The following is a 12397-nucleotide window of genomic DNA, read 5'->3' as shown; positions in this document are numbered from 1 at the left end:
TCAAAAATTCTCAGATTTTAGGGTTTGTTAAAACATATTTCTGGTCTCCACCTCTAGAATTTCTGATTTAGTAAGTCTAGGGCCTGCATTTCTAAAGTTCTCAGGAGAACTGGAACTGATGCTTCCAGTTGGGGACTGCATTTTGACAACTGTTGTTTTATCTGACTGTTCCCTCCTTGAAATATACCGCTTTTTGCTTCTATAACAGTATATTCTCCTAGTTCTTCTACTAATCACTCATCTATGAAAAAATAATCAAAGGAGACAACCTAAAAAAGATGAATTTTGAAAAGCTATTCATATATGGAATGACTAATGTTAAAATAGGCCAAATTACTTATTTTAAATAGCAACTGTGTTGAGATACAATTCATATACCATAAAATTCACCCTCTTAAATCATATAATTTAATGGTTTTTAACATATCCAGAGTCATGCGATCACTACTATCTAGTTTTAGAACACTTTCATTATACCCAAAGGGTGTTCCAAAGGGAACTCTGTACCCATTAAGCAGTCAATCCCAATTACCTTTCTCTCCTCAGCCACAAGAAATCTACTTTCTATCTTTATAGGTTTCCCTGTTCTGGACATTGTGTATAAATGGAATCATACAGTATGTGGTCATTTGTGACTGGCTTCTTTAACTTAGCACGATGTTTTAAAGGTTTATTTGTGTTGTAGCATGTGTCAGGATTTCACTCTTTTTTATGGCTAAATATTAATATTCCATTGTATAGATACACTATTTTTCAAAGCGGCTGTACCATTTTATAATTAAACTTTTTAAGCTTCTCCTTTGTGCTTTAATTGTGCTTTTCTTTCTTTTCCTTTTTTAATTTTAACTTTTATTTTTTTTAAGAGATAGGTATCTCCCCATGTTGCCTAGGCTGGTCTTGAACTCTTGGGCTCAAGAGATCCTCCTGCCTCGGCCTCCCAAAGTGCTGGGATTACTGGCATGAGCCACTGTGTCCAGCCTGCTTTTCTAAATTATATTCTTTTTAGACACCTTGATTTTAAAATTACAAATTGAATTGCTTTTGAAAGAAATATTTTTTAATGTTAAATTTATCTAAAGTAGTCAAAAGTACTTATCACTAATTTATTATAACCATATTTTTTATATATTACATCTGGTCTAAAAATGAAATATAATAGATAAAACTAACTTATTTTGCTAACAGAGTGGGAGGCTAAGCAAAGAGCTGGACTTTGTAAGTCATCATGTGAGGACAAAACTTGATGAACTAAAAAGACAAGAAGTAGGAAGGTTGCGAATATTAATTAAAGCTAAATCAGATGCCTTTCAAGGTAAGTGCTAAAGAAAAGGTAGGAAAATTTTAATATTTGGTTGTGGAGGTCAGTTTACATTAGTACATGCCCCGTTCTTCTAGTCAAAATGTTATGTTAGTATTGATTTATCTTCTCTTAATTTTTAAAATTTAATTTTTTGAATTGGTAATACATATCATTCAAAAATCAAAATGATTACCCTTAAATAACTATAGCAATGAGAAAGAAGTATAAAAATTAATGAATTAAGCAACTGATTTAAAAGAGGAATAATAACATCTGATGAAGCCAAAAAGAAGTAGAGAAAGAAAATATAGAATAATTTCCATACATGGAACAGAAAAATTTTCAGAGAGCTAGCCCCACAAAAAGCACCAGATTCAGATAGTTTCTTCAGAGAATTCTATCAGACCATTAAAGAGCAGATTGTCAATTCTGTATAAACTCTATTATAGAGTATAGAAAAACAAGGAAGGCTTCCACATTCTTATAATTTATTGATGTGAAAATCAAAATTATTGCATCTCAAAAGAATATGATCACATACCAAGTGGATTTGTTTCAGGAATAAAAGATTGACGTAACATTAGGAAGTCTAATACTATAAATCATTCCATTCCCGATCAAAGGACATTACCTTTGCCTAATATGTGTAATATTCTAAAAGGAAAAAAAAGAACCCTTAATCTAAAACTTTGAATTTTCTCTCTTTTTTTTTTGAGACAGAGTCTCACTCTGTTGCCTGGGCTAGAGTGCTATGACATCAGCCTAGCTCACAGCAACCTCAAACTCGTGGGCTCAAGCAGTCCTCCTGCCTCAGCCTGCCAAGTAGCTGGGACTACAGGCGTGCACCACTGGTCTCGGCTAATTTTTTCTATTTTAGTAGAGATAGGATCTAGTTCTTGCTCCGGCTGATCTCAAACTCCTGACCTCAAGTGATCCTCCTGCCTTGGCCTCCCAGAGTGCTAGGATTACAGGTGTGAGCCACCGCGCCTGGCCTTTGAATTTTCTTATAAAATTCTTTAGGAATAAATATGAATGCTTTTTCTTTTTTTTTTTTTGGACCACAAACCACCTGAGAATGAATGCTTTTTCTTATATATCATTTGTATTAATGTTTCTACCTTCTAATAATTGATCATTTACAGTATTCTCATTTTCTTTCAGATATAGGCATGGACCACCAAGCTCTTCTTAAACAATTTGATCACCTAAACCACCTGAATCCTGACAAATTTGAATCCACAGATTTAGATATGCTAATCAAAGCGGTAAGAATAATTCCAAAGAGTGCTCTCTTTTTTGTGCCTTTGAGGTTTTGTAATTTGACAAGTAAACTCAATGAAATGGAAATGTAACTTTTATATATACTCTAGAATATCTTTAAAGGGAGATAGCTTAACTGTTATTAGTATGGATGTTAATATGGACATACACATTTACAATCTCTCATACACAATTCCAAAATCCAAAAATCTGTAAAAACTGAAACCTGGCTTAAATTAACTAAAGTAAATTAATTTAATTAATTATAGTAATGCTATTTATAGTTTTTATTTAACATACTTAGTATGTGTACTTATATATTTTGCTAATGCAGTACTAATCTGCTTGGTTACAGACATTGCAGGGATGTTCCATAATAATGGAATATGTCCCATATTTTCTTTCTAAAAATCTAGAAAATTCTGAAACACAAATGGCCTCAGGGATTTTAGATGAGTTTGTGGACCTGTCATATTATGTATAATATGAAAGGAGTTACCAAACTAGATATTTTTACCTGGCTGTTACTAGATTTAGTTAAATGGTTAGAAATCATCCTAGTTTTTATCAGCCATGCTGGCTTATGCCTCCTAGCACTTTGGGAGGCCAAGGTGGGAGAATTGCTTGAGGCCAGGAGTTCAGGACCAGCCTGGGCAATAGAGCGCGACCCCATCTCTACAAAAAGAATAAAAAAGTTAGATGGGCATGGTAGTGGTTCACGCCTACAGACCTCCTAGCTACTTGGGAGGATGAGGCAGGAGGGTTGCTTGAGCCGGAGAGTTGGAGGTTACAGTGAGCTAAGCTTATGCCACTACACTCTAGTGTAGGTGATATAGCGAGACCCTGTCTCAAGAAAAACTAAAAAGAAATCATTCTAGATTTTTATACTGTACAGATTTGATACAGACCCTTCCTTTTTTAAAAAATCAATTTATATGTGCATTAGTCCGTTTTGTGTTGCTATCAAGGAAATACCTGAGGCTGAGTAATTTATAAAGAAAAAAGATTTATTCTGCTCACATTTCTGCAGACTGTACAAGAAGCATTGTGCCAACATCTGCTTCTGGTGAGGGCTTCAGGGAGCTTCTAGTCAAGATGGAAGGCAAAGGGGGAGCAGGCATGTCACATGGCGAGAGCAGGAGCAAGAGAGGGTGGAGGTGGTGCTAGGCTCTTAAACAACTAGCTCTCTCGTGAACTATTAATAATAAAGCGAGAACTCAGTATTTTGGGGAGGGCACCAACCCATTCATAAGGGATTTGCCCTCATGACCTAAAGACCTCCAACCAGGCCCCACATTCAACACTCGGGATCAAATTTCAACATGAGATTTGGAGAGCCCAAACATCCAAACCATATCAATATGTTATTTGCTTATGGGGAATTTTGTAAAATTGAAGCTGGCTTTGAACTTCTGGTTTCTTTGAATACCTAAATCTCTGGTAATGATAGAATTAAAAAAGAAAAGTCCAATATTTTTTTGCCGTCCTATGCTACCTTTTTTTAGAGAGTATGCTGTATTCTGGAATGGCTTTATTTATATTTTCAAACACATCTTTTTATTTAATTTAAATGCAACGTTGCATTCTAGGCAACAAGTGATCTGGAAGACTATGACAAGACTCGACATGAAGAATTTAAAAAATATGAAATGATGAAGGAACATGAAAGGAGAGAATATTTAAAAACACTGAATGAAGAAAAGAGAAAAGAAGAAGAATCTAAATTTGAAGAAATGAAGAAAAAACATGAAAATCACCCCAAAGTGAATCATCCAGTAAGAATTGTGACTATATCCTGAAGAAAGGCAGATATAAAAAAAAAAAAAAAAGAATTGTGACTATAAATCCATATTTAGATGAAGATACTTCTTTTTATCAGATTCCAGAATTTTATCATGTTATTAGTACTTAAATCTTGATTCTTAAATTTGCAAAGTTTCTCAAATGTATATTTTGAGTCTGTACACATAGATTATATTTTGTTTTGAGCAGTTTTTAAAAATTGGTTCACAGGGAAGCAAAGATCAACTAAAAGAGGTATGGGAAGAGACTGATGGATTGGATCCTGATGACTTTGACCCCAAGACATTTTTCAAATTACATGGTAACAGATCTGACACAGATACTAATATTTATATCTGCTTTTTGAAAAATTATATTTGCTTTCCTTTTAATTGGTTTCTACCAAGGTGTGCTTTTGAATTCTATTGATAGTAAATGTTAGAGTTTTTCTAGAGTGATTTGATAGTCTTTATTGCTGATCTGCAGTATGAAATTGTTTAGGTCAGTAGTTGAGTCTTTATAAAAGTTTTTACTGTCGAGTCATTATATGACTTACTGCAAAGTTCTCTGTGAACTGAAGGTAATTCTGTGACTAGCTAGGTTATATCTGATAGGCTTTATACTATAATATAGCATATTGCTTTACTTTATATTTTTACTAAAAATGGATTATGTTTGCCTAAAATTATTACAAATTATAAATAAATATAGAATTCAGTTGGGCTGATCTGAAGCTTCATAAGAAAGAAGAAACCATTTTCTGCAGCCTATTGATGCTGCTTGTCAGACTACTTTTGCAAACCATTTGTAAATAATTATATTTTAATTATTTCCTAAGGTATTAAAATCAATTTTTGCATTTGTAACTTTTAAACTTCAGATGTCAATAGTGATGGATTCCTGGATGAACAAGAATTAGAAGCTCTATTTACTAAAGAGGTAAATTAGCTTATTTAATACTCAGTGTTGTTCTATTTTTTTCTTTATTTTAACTTCTTTTCTTTCATGTTGGTTTTAAAATTTTCTTTTTAGTTGGAGAAAGTATATGACCCCAAAAATGAAGAGGATGATATGATAGAAATGGAAGAAGAAAGGCTTAGAATGAGGGAACATGTAATGAGTGAGGTATGTTTTAAAGATTTATGTTAAATATCTGCTGAAAAACTGTTAAAAAAAAAAAAAAAAGATTTATGTTATTTTCTATGGATTATTTAATTCTTGCAATAAATCTTACCATAAGATGGAAAATAAATACACAGAATAGCTATTTAATTGGTTTTTGCATTTTTGATCCAGAATATTATACTAGATTCCCTTAGTATAAATAAAGTAATTTACAACTACTTTAAAATATTCTAAAAGATTTAAGATGCTGCTGCATAGCACTATAAAATTTTTTTTGGTGCTGAAAAATAATAAAGTCCAATATTTGATATTTTAAAACCTATGTTGCATTTACTAAGAAAACCCCAAACCCCCAATACTTTAATGGCTTATAACAACAAATATTTATTTCTTGTTCACATTATATAAGCTTTGAAAGTTGACTACAGCTAGATATGGCAGGGCTAGGCTGGCTTGGGCTGGCTTGACCAGGGATGGACTTGGCTCTGCATGTCTTCTCATTCTTAGGCTGCAGATGCAGTGTCTATCTGGGTCCTATCAGGGATACAAGAGACCCCAAGCCAAACCATTTAATAGTATTTCAGAGTTCTGCTCAACTGTGACAAGCATCATGTCCATTTATATTCCATTGGCTTAAGCTTGTCCATATCAAGCCCCAAGTCAGGGAAGAGGGGGCATATACCTCCCACAGAATGGTTCAGCAAAGTCATGTGGCACTGGGTGGGGATGTATAATCCTATTACAGGAGGGCACAATAGTTGGAAATAATAATCCAAACTACTGCAGAGTCCTAAAATTTTAATTTCTGTTCTTTTCAAAGCAACTGACCATTTTTTCAATTTGGCTTGTTCAACTAGTTTTATTTTTCCTCTGATTTAGGTGTCCAGATAAACAATGATGCATGTTACCTGTTAAATGGGAGGCAGGATAATAGATAAGGTCCTTTGCAAATAGAATGATGATTACCTAAGTACATGATTTGTGCTAACTTCTGCTAAGCACATAGCCCCGTTGTATTGTGCTATATTGAAGCAAGGGAATGTGGCTGGAGATTAACATGGAAGCATGCTAACTGGTCTCACTTTAGTCTTAGGGGCACAAATCACTAGCAGGCCCTCTGCTTGGGGATTTAACTGTATTTCCTGCTCTACTATATTCACTTCCCCATTCCCAGAGTCTAACAGTTATACATATTGTCCCCTCTCTTTTTTTTTTTTTAATATTTTAAATTTTTTCTTTTTTTTTTTTCTTCTCTGAATCCTCTGCTTTTTAATCAGAAGCTGTCCCCTCTCCTTAAACCTTTAAAACACTTCTCTTTCTTCCCTCTGCCATGGCCTTACCTTTCATTTTACTGAGAAAATAGAAGCAATCAAGAGAATGACTTCATTTTCACACTAACCATATCCACCAACCAATCTGCATCTGTATGCATTTATTTTGCCTGGCCTTCTATTAACATTTATGTTGCCATTCCCACTGAAGGCCTTCTCCACTGTGCGTTAGGTCCCATTTAGCACGTCCTATTCAAGGATTCCGTTCCTGCTCTCATCCCCCCTTTCTCTTGCATCTGTGTTTACCACTGTCCTGGATATTTCCATTTAGAGGCAAACATGATCTAATATCGTCTACCTTAAAAACAAAACCAGATCTCTAGTTACTGCCTCATTCCTCTGCTCCTCTTCACAGCAAAACTGTTCTTTAGAGTTAGCTATTTTTCCTCTTCCTGTTATTCTTCAGCTTTCATTTTCTTGATCCATGCTGAACATGCTGTGGCCTCCACCATTCCATTGAAATTCCTCCTGTAAAGATGACCTCTATCTTGTCAAATCCAGTGTCATCATCCTTAGTTGACTTAGCAGCGTTTGATGCGGTTTATGCCTCCCTCTTTCTTGAAATGCTTTCTTCACTTGGCTTTTGGGAAACTACACCTCCTTAGTTTCCTCAGACCTCAGCACTCTTTCTTCTTACTCACCTTTGCTGGCTGTTCCTCCTCTTCCCACGTTCTACATGTTGTAGTGCCCTGAGCCTATCTTTTGACCATACTCTCCTTTCTATCTTTATTCTTTCCTTAGGTGATACTATGGAGTCCTATGGAGCATATCTTTTTTTTTTTTTTTTTGACAGAATCTCACTCTGTTGCCCGAGCTAGAGTGCCATGGCCGTAGTGTCAGCCTAGCTTACAGCAACCTCAAACTCTTGGGCTCAAGTGATCCTTCTGCCTCAGCCTCCTGAGTAGCTGGGACTACAGGCATGCGCCACCATGCCCGGCTAATTTTTTCTATATATTTTTAGTTGGCCAATTAATTTCTTTCTATTTTTAGTAGAGATGAGGTCTTGCTCTTGCTTAGGCTAGTCTTGAACTCTTGACCTTGAGCGATCTGCCTGCCTCAGCCTCCCAGAGTGCTAGGATTACAGGCGTGAGCTGCGCCCAGCCTGGAGCATGTTTTTATACATGTTTAATATGCTGGTGAGTTGAAAATTTTTATCTCCAGCTCTCCCCACCTTTCCCTGAGCTCCAGGCTTGTATCTGTTTGACAGTTCCCTGCATATTTAATGTATGTCTTCTCCAAGTACAGACTTGTTTCTCCTGCTCAGCCTTCTTTCAGCAAGTGAATCAAAATTCATCTAGTTGCTCAGGCTAAGTCATCCTTAACTTCTGCTTGCCTCACATCCTATATCTAGTCTGTGAGATCTTATATTTGATCTGTCTTTCAAACAGATCCTGAATTTGATCACTGCTCCCCACTTCCACTTCTGCCAACAAGGTCCAAGAACATCTACTAACTGGCATCTCTGCTTCTGTTCCTTACCCCTCTGCAGTTACTTCTCCATATAGCAGAGAGTAAGCACTTAAAAGCACAAATCAGGCCATAGTACTCTCTCGCTCAGAATATTTCAGTGGCTTGCCATTTTACCTAGACTATGGTCTCAAATCCCTCCTTTATCCAAAAGGTCATGACATGAGAGTCCTATGACTGTCACTCTACTGTGGACACACTGGCTTCTTGGTGTTTGTCTCTCATCAAGCTTATTCCCACTTTAGGGCATTTGAACTTAATGTTTCTTCTTCCTAAAATGCTCCTTCTCTAGATCATCACATGTTTTGTCTTCTGCCAGGTCTCTGCTCAAATGTCCATTCTTTAGAGAGACCTCCATGACCACCCTATTTAAATTATTTGCCTTTTTCTGTAGTCCTTGCTCTGCCCCTTCTCCCTCTAAGCAAAACACTAATATAGACATCATATGCAAGGTAACTGAAATCCACTGTTTTGCTTCAGTGATTTCATTTGAATATTTGAGCTGTTAATGGTCTGTTGACTGCTGGCATCCCAGATATCATATAAATTTCTTTGGCCATTATATAGTACACCTGTGTAACTGAATTTGCTACAGTCTGTAAGAGCCATTAAAGAGTATTTGGAGAGGTTGTCAGCTTTAGTTTTGATTTAGTTAATTGTTTTTAAGAAAAAATGTTGAGAGCCTTTTTATTTAAACTCCTTTACTCTTGGCCAAGATAGTCCTCCTTCTGGAATGGTTATTTTTCTTATCCAAGCACTTGGCTTCAAGAGGGATTATATGTATTGGGATGAGGGAAGAAGGCAATACCAGCCTAACCAGTAGATCAGCTGACTCAGACTTGTTGATCTTTAGGATATTAGGTATAGTACACATTTTCAAATTTGAATTATATAGAAGACGAAGATAATCTATTTTCTGATTCTAGTATAATGTTGAATCTTCTGTTTTTAGGGTTTTTTATCCAGTTCCTATGGATGTTAGGTTAGTCCTAATTGCTGTATGCTTATGTGGTAGCATCTATTACAAGACAGTTGCTAGTGTCTAAATAATGTGAGAAAGATTATTTTATACTACACATACATTTTTCTTTTAATCAGGTTGATACTAACAAAGACCGATTGGTGACTCTGGAAGAGTTTTTGAGAGCTACAGAAAAAAAAGAATTCTTGGAGCCAGATAGCTGGGAGGTAATAGAACCAACCCCAAATGGGATATCTGGTTCAAAAAATTTTATGTCAGTATATTCTACCTAATTATGTTTGCATGTATAGTCTTACTGTCTTTTTTTTTTATATGAAATGATGAACTTGATTTCTCAGAAAGCTTGTAGCATTTGATTTCTTATCTGTAATCACACTGCATATAATTAGAAGTCTTTTAAAAATTGTGCTTTTTTCTAAGTATAAAGTAATATTCATTATTGAAAATTAGAAATACAGATACATTTATTTATTCATTCATTCATTCATTCATTTTTAGAGATGGGGTCTCCCTCTGTTGCCCAGGCTGGAGCACAGTGGCATGATCATAGCTCACTGCAGCCTTGAACTTCTGGGCTCAAGTGATCCTCGCACCACAGCTTCCTGAGTAGCTAGGACTATAGGTGCGTGCCACCATGCCCCGCTAATTTTTAATTTTTTTGTAGCAATGCATGTCTTTCTATGTTGCCCATAGTAGTCTCAAACTCCTGGGCCCAAGCAGTCCTCCCACCTTGGCCTTCCAAAGTGCTAGGATTATAGTTGTGAGCCTGTCTTTTATTTAATAATATTTCACAATCATTTCCAATGTCATTCTTCAAAAAACATTATTTAACGCTTGTAGCCCCATAATACACTAATAAAAATAAATAAATTAAAAAAAAGAAAATGTAGATATATGTAACCTTAACACTTGTACCCCCATAATATGCTAAAATAAAAACAAACAAACAAACAAAAAAAATTATTTAAAAAATGACTACTAAACATGCAGTTGTGTGGTTGTAGCACAATTTATATAATCATTCCTCTAGATTTAGATATTTTCGGTAAATTCCAGTATTTTAATGTAATAAATAACACTGTGATGACTATCCATTTGTTCATATATTTTTGGGTAATCTATAATGATTTCCCTGGGATTAGTTTCCAGGAATAGAATTATTCTCAAGATTTACGAACGTTTTTTTGGTTTCTTAGTATATCGTGCCAAATTACTCCAGAAAAGTATACCAATTTATATCACAGCCAACTGTACATAAATGATGGCATTTATAACTTTAAATGAATAGTTGAGAGGTATCAACCAAAATAGATTAAATAAAGATCATCTTTTTCTATATTAAAAATAAAAAGATTGCCATTTAAATTTTTAATTGTCCAGAAAGTAGTTTGAGATAGGGTGACCAACTATTCTAGTTTACTTGAAACTGAGGGGTTTCCAGGATGTGGAACTTTTCATTGCTAAAACCAAACATTTCTGGGCAAATTGGGAAAGTTGGTCACTTTAGATTGAGATCAGAGAGGTCAGCCTCTTTTTGTATTGAGTTTTGTCTAACATGTGAAATATTTCTGGAGTTTGGAGAAGAAGAAGAATGCTAAGATTACTTGAATGTATATTCCCTTTAGTGCATCTGATAAACTAGAAGATCAATAGATAATTAATACTTTTATTTATTTATTTATTTTTGAGACAGGGTCTCACTCTGTTGCCTGGGCTAGAGTGCAGTGACATCATCATAGCTCACAGCAACTTCAAACTCCTGGGCTCCAAGCAATCCTCCCATCTTAGCCTCTTGAGTAGCTGGGACTACAGGGGCACAACACCATGCCTGGCTAATTTTAAATTTTTATGTTATAGAGACAGGGTCTCGCTATATTACTCAGGCTGGTCTTGAACTTCTGGCCTTAATCTGTCCTCCTGCCTCAGCCTCTCAAACTGCTAGGATTATAGGTGTGAACCACCTTACTGGGCCAATATTCATTTGTGTGTGTGTGTGTGTGTGTGCGTGTGTATATATATGTGTGTATATATATATGTATATATCTATCAATATATATTAAAACTCATGAGTTCACACTGATGACTCTAAATTCAATCCAACACCTTTGATTTCAACACAGAATTCAGTCTTTTGCTCTTTTCATATTTCATGTGAAACCTAAGTCCCTTTTCCACAAAAATATTGTGCTTGCTTGCTCAATCCTAGAATGTACGAGTTTTAGAATTGCTGATCCATACTTCTGCAAAATAAAAGTTTAATGTTTGTTTAGATTTTTTGTTGTTTTTAACCTGGGCTTTAACCTGAGGATATGTAGTCCAAATATTGTGATTGAAAGTTACCTGGTTTACCTTTCTTTCCCTCCCCCTTCTTTTTTTTTAAATTGTGTTACAATTTCCTTTTTTGTTTGTTTGAGACAGAATCTCACTCCATCGCCCTGGGTAGGGTGCAGTGGTGTCATCTTAGCTCACTGCAGCCTCAAACTCTTGGGCTCAAGCCATCCTCCTGCTTCACCTCCCTAGTAGCTGGGACTACAGGTGCTTGCCACATCTGTCTAATTTTTCTATTTTTAATAGAGGGGAGTCTCCTTCTTGCTCAGACTGGTCTCAAACTCCTGAGCTCAAGCAATCCTCCCATGTCGGCCTCTCAGAGTGCTAGGATTACAGCCACTGTGCCCGCCCTCCCTGCCCCTTTTGTGGGTTATATTATTCATTTAAAACAAAAGTACTATTTATTTGCTTCTGTTTTTTGTATTGAAGTTTTGGTATTTTCTTGTCCTCGTGGATTTTTTAAATGTTCCTTTTTTGAGTATGTGAAACATTGACATATTTTCAAAACTGAATCTATTTCAAAAAAGTGTTTAATTTGTCTTCCACATTTTCTTTCTCTTTTCTATTCAGTTCTCACTCTTGGCCTTTAGTAACCAGTCTCATTAGTCTCTGGGCTTTCCTTCTTGTTTTTTCTTTTGTTCAAATGAATACATAAACATATTTTTTTTTATTTCCCCTTCTTTCTTACCCGAAGATATAATGCAGTAATACTACTAAATACTATAATACTCTTTTGTACTTTGCTAATCGTAGAATTTTAAAGCTGAATCAGACTTTATTGTTGCTTTTTGAGATTATTCTTTCCTCATTTTTTTTGTTTAG

The 12397-nt window shown here is 35.3% G+C and overlaps 1 protein-coding gene across 3 annotated transcripts in view; it reads left to right on the top strand.

Moving 5' to 3' along the window:
• Positions 1 to 12397, top strand: part of NUCB2 (nucleobindin 2) — a 31439-nt gene that overhangs the window by 17964 nt on the left and 1078 nt on the right. For all 3 annotated transcript variants that reach the window (XM_012780666.3, XM_012780667.3, XM_012780668.3), the window contains 7 exons: positions 1186 to 1312; positions 2462 to 2565; positions 4150 to 4335; positions 4574 to 4664; positions 5223 to 5281; positions 5375 to 5467; positions 9364 to 9453. In XM_012780666.3, the coding sequence (XP_012636120.1) occupies positions 1186 to 1312; positions 2462 to 2565; positions 4150 to 4335; positions 4574 to 4664; positions 5223 to 5281; positions 5375 to 5467; positions 9364 to 9453 (750 nt within the window). The remainder of the gene's footprint in view (positions 1 to 1185; positions 1313 to 2461; positions 2566 to 4149; positions 4336 to 4573; positions 4665 to 5222; positions 5282 to 5374; positions 5468 to 9363; positions 9454 to 12397) is intronic.

The sequence above is a fragment of the Microcebus murinus genome, chromosome 4 (assembly GCF_040939455.1).
Source record: "Microcebus murinus isolate Inina chromosome 4, M.murinus_Inina_mat1.0, whole genome shotgun sequence".
Lineage (NCBI taxonomy): Eukaryota > Metazoa > Chordata > Mammalia > Primates > Cheirogaleidae > Microcebus > Microcebus murinus.
The sequence above is the reverse complement of the archived record's forward strand: the minus strand, read 5'-3'. Positions and strand labels throughout refer to the sequence as shown.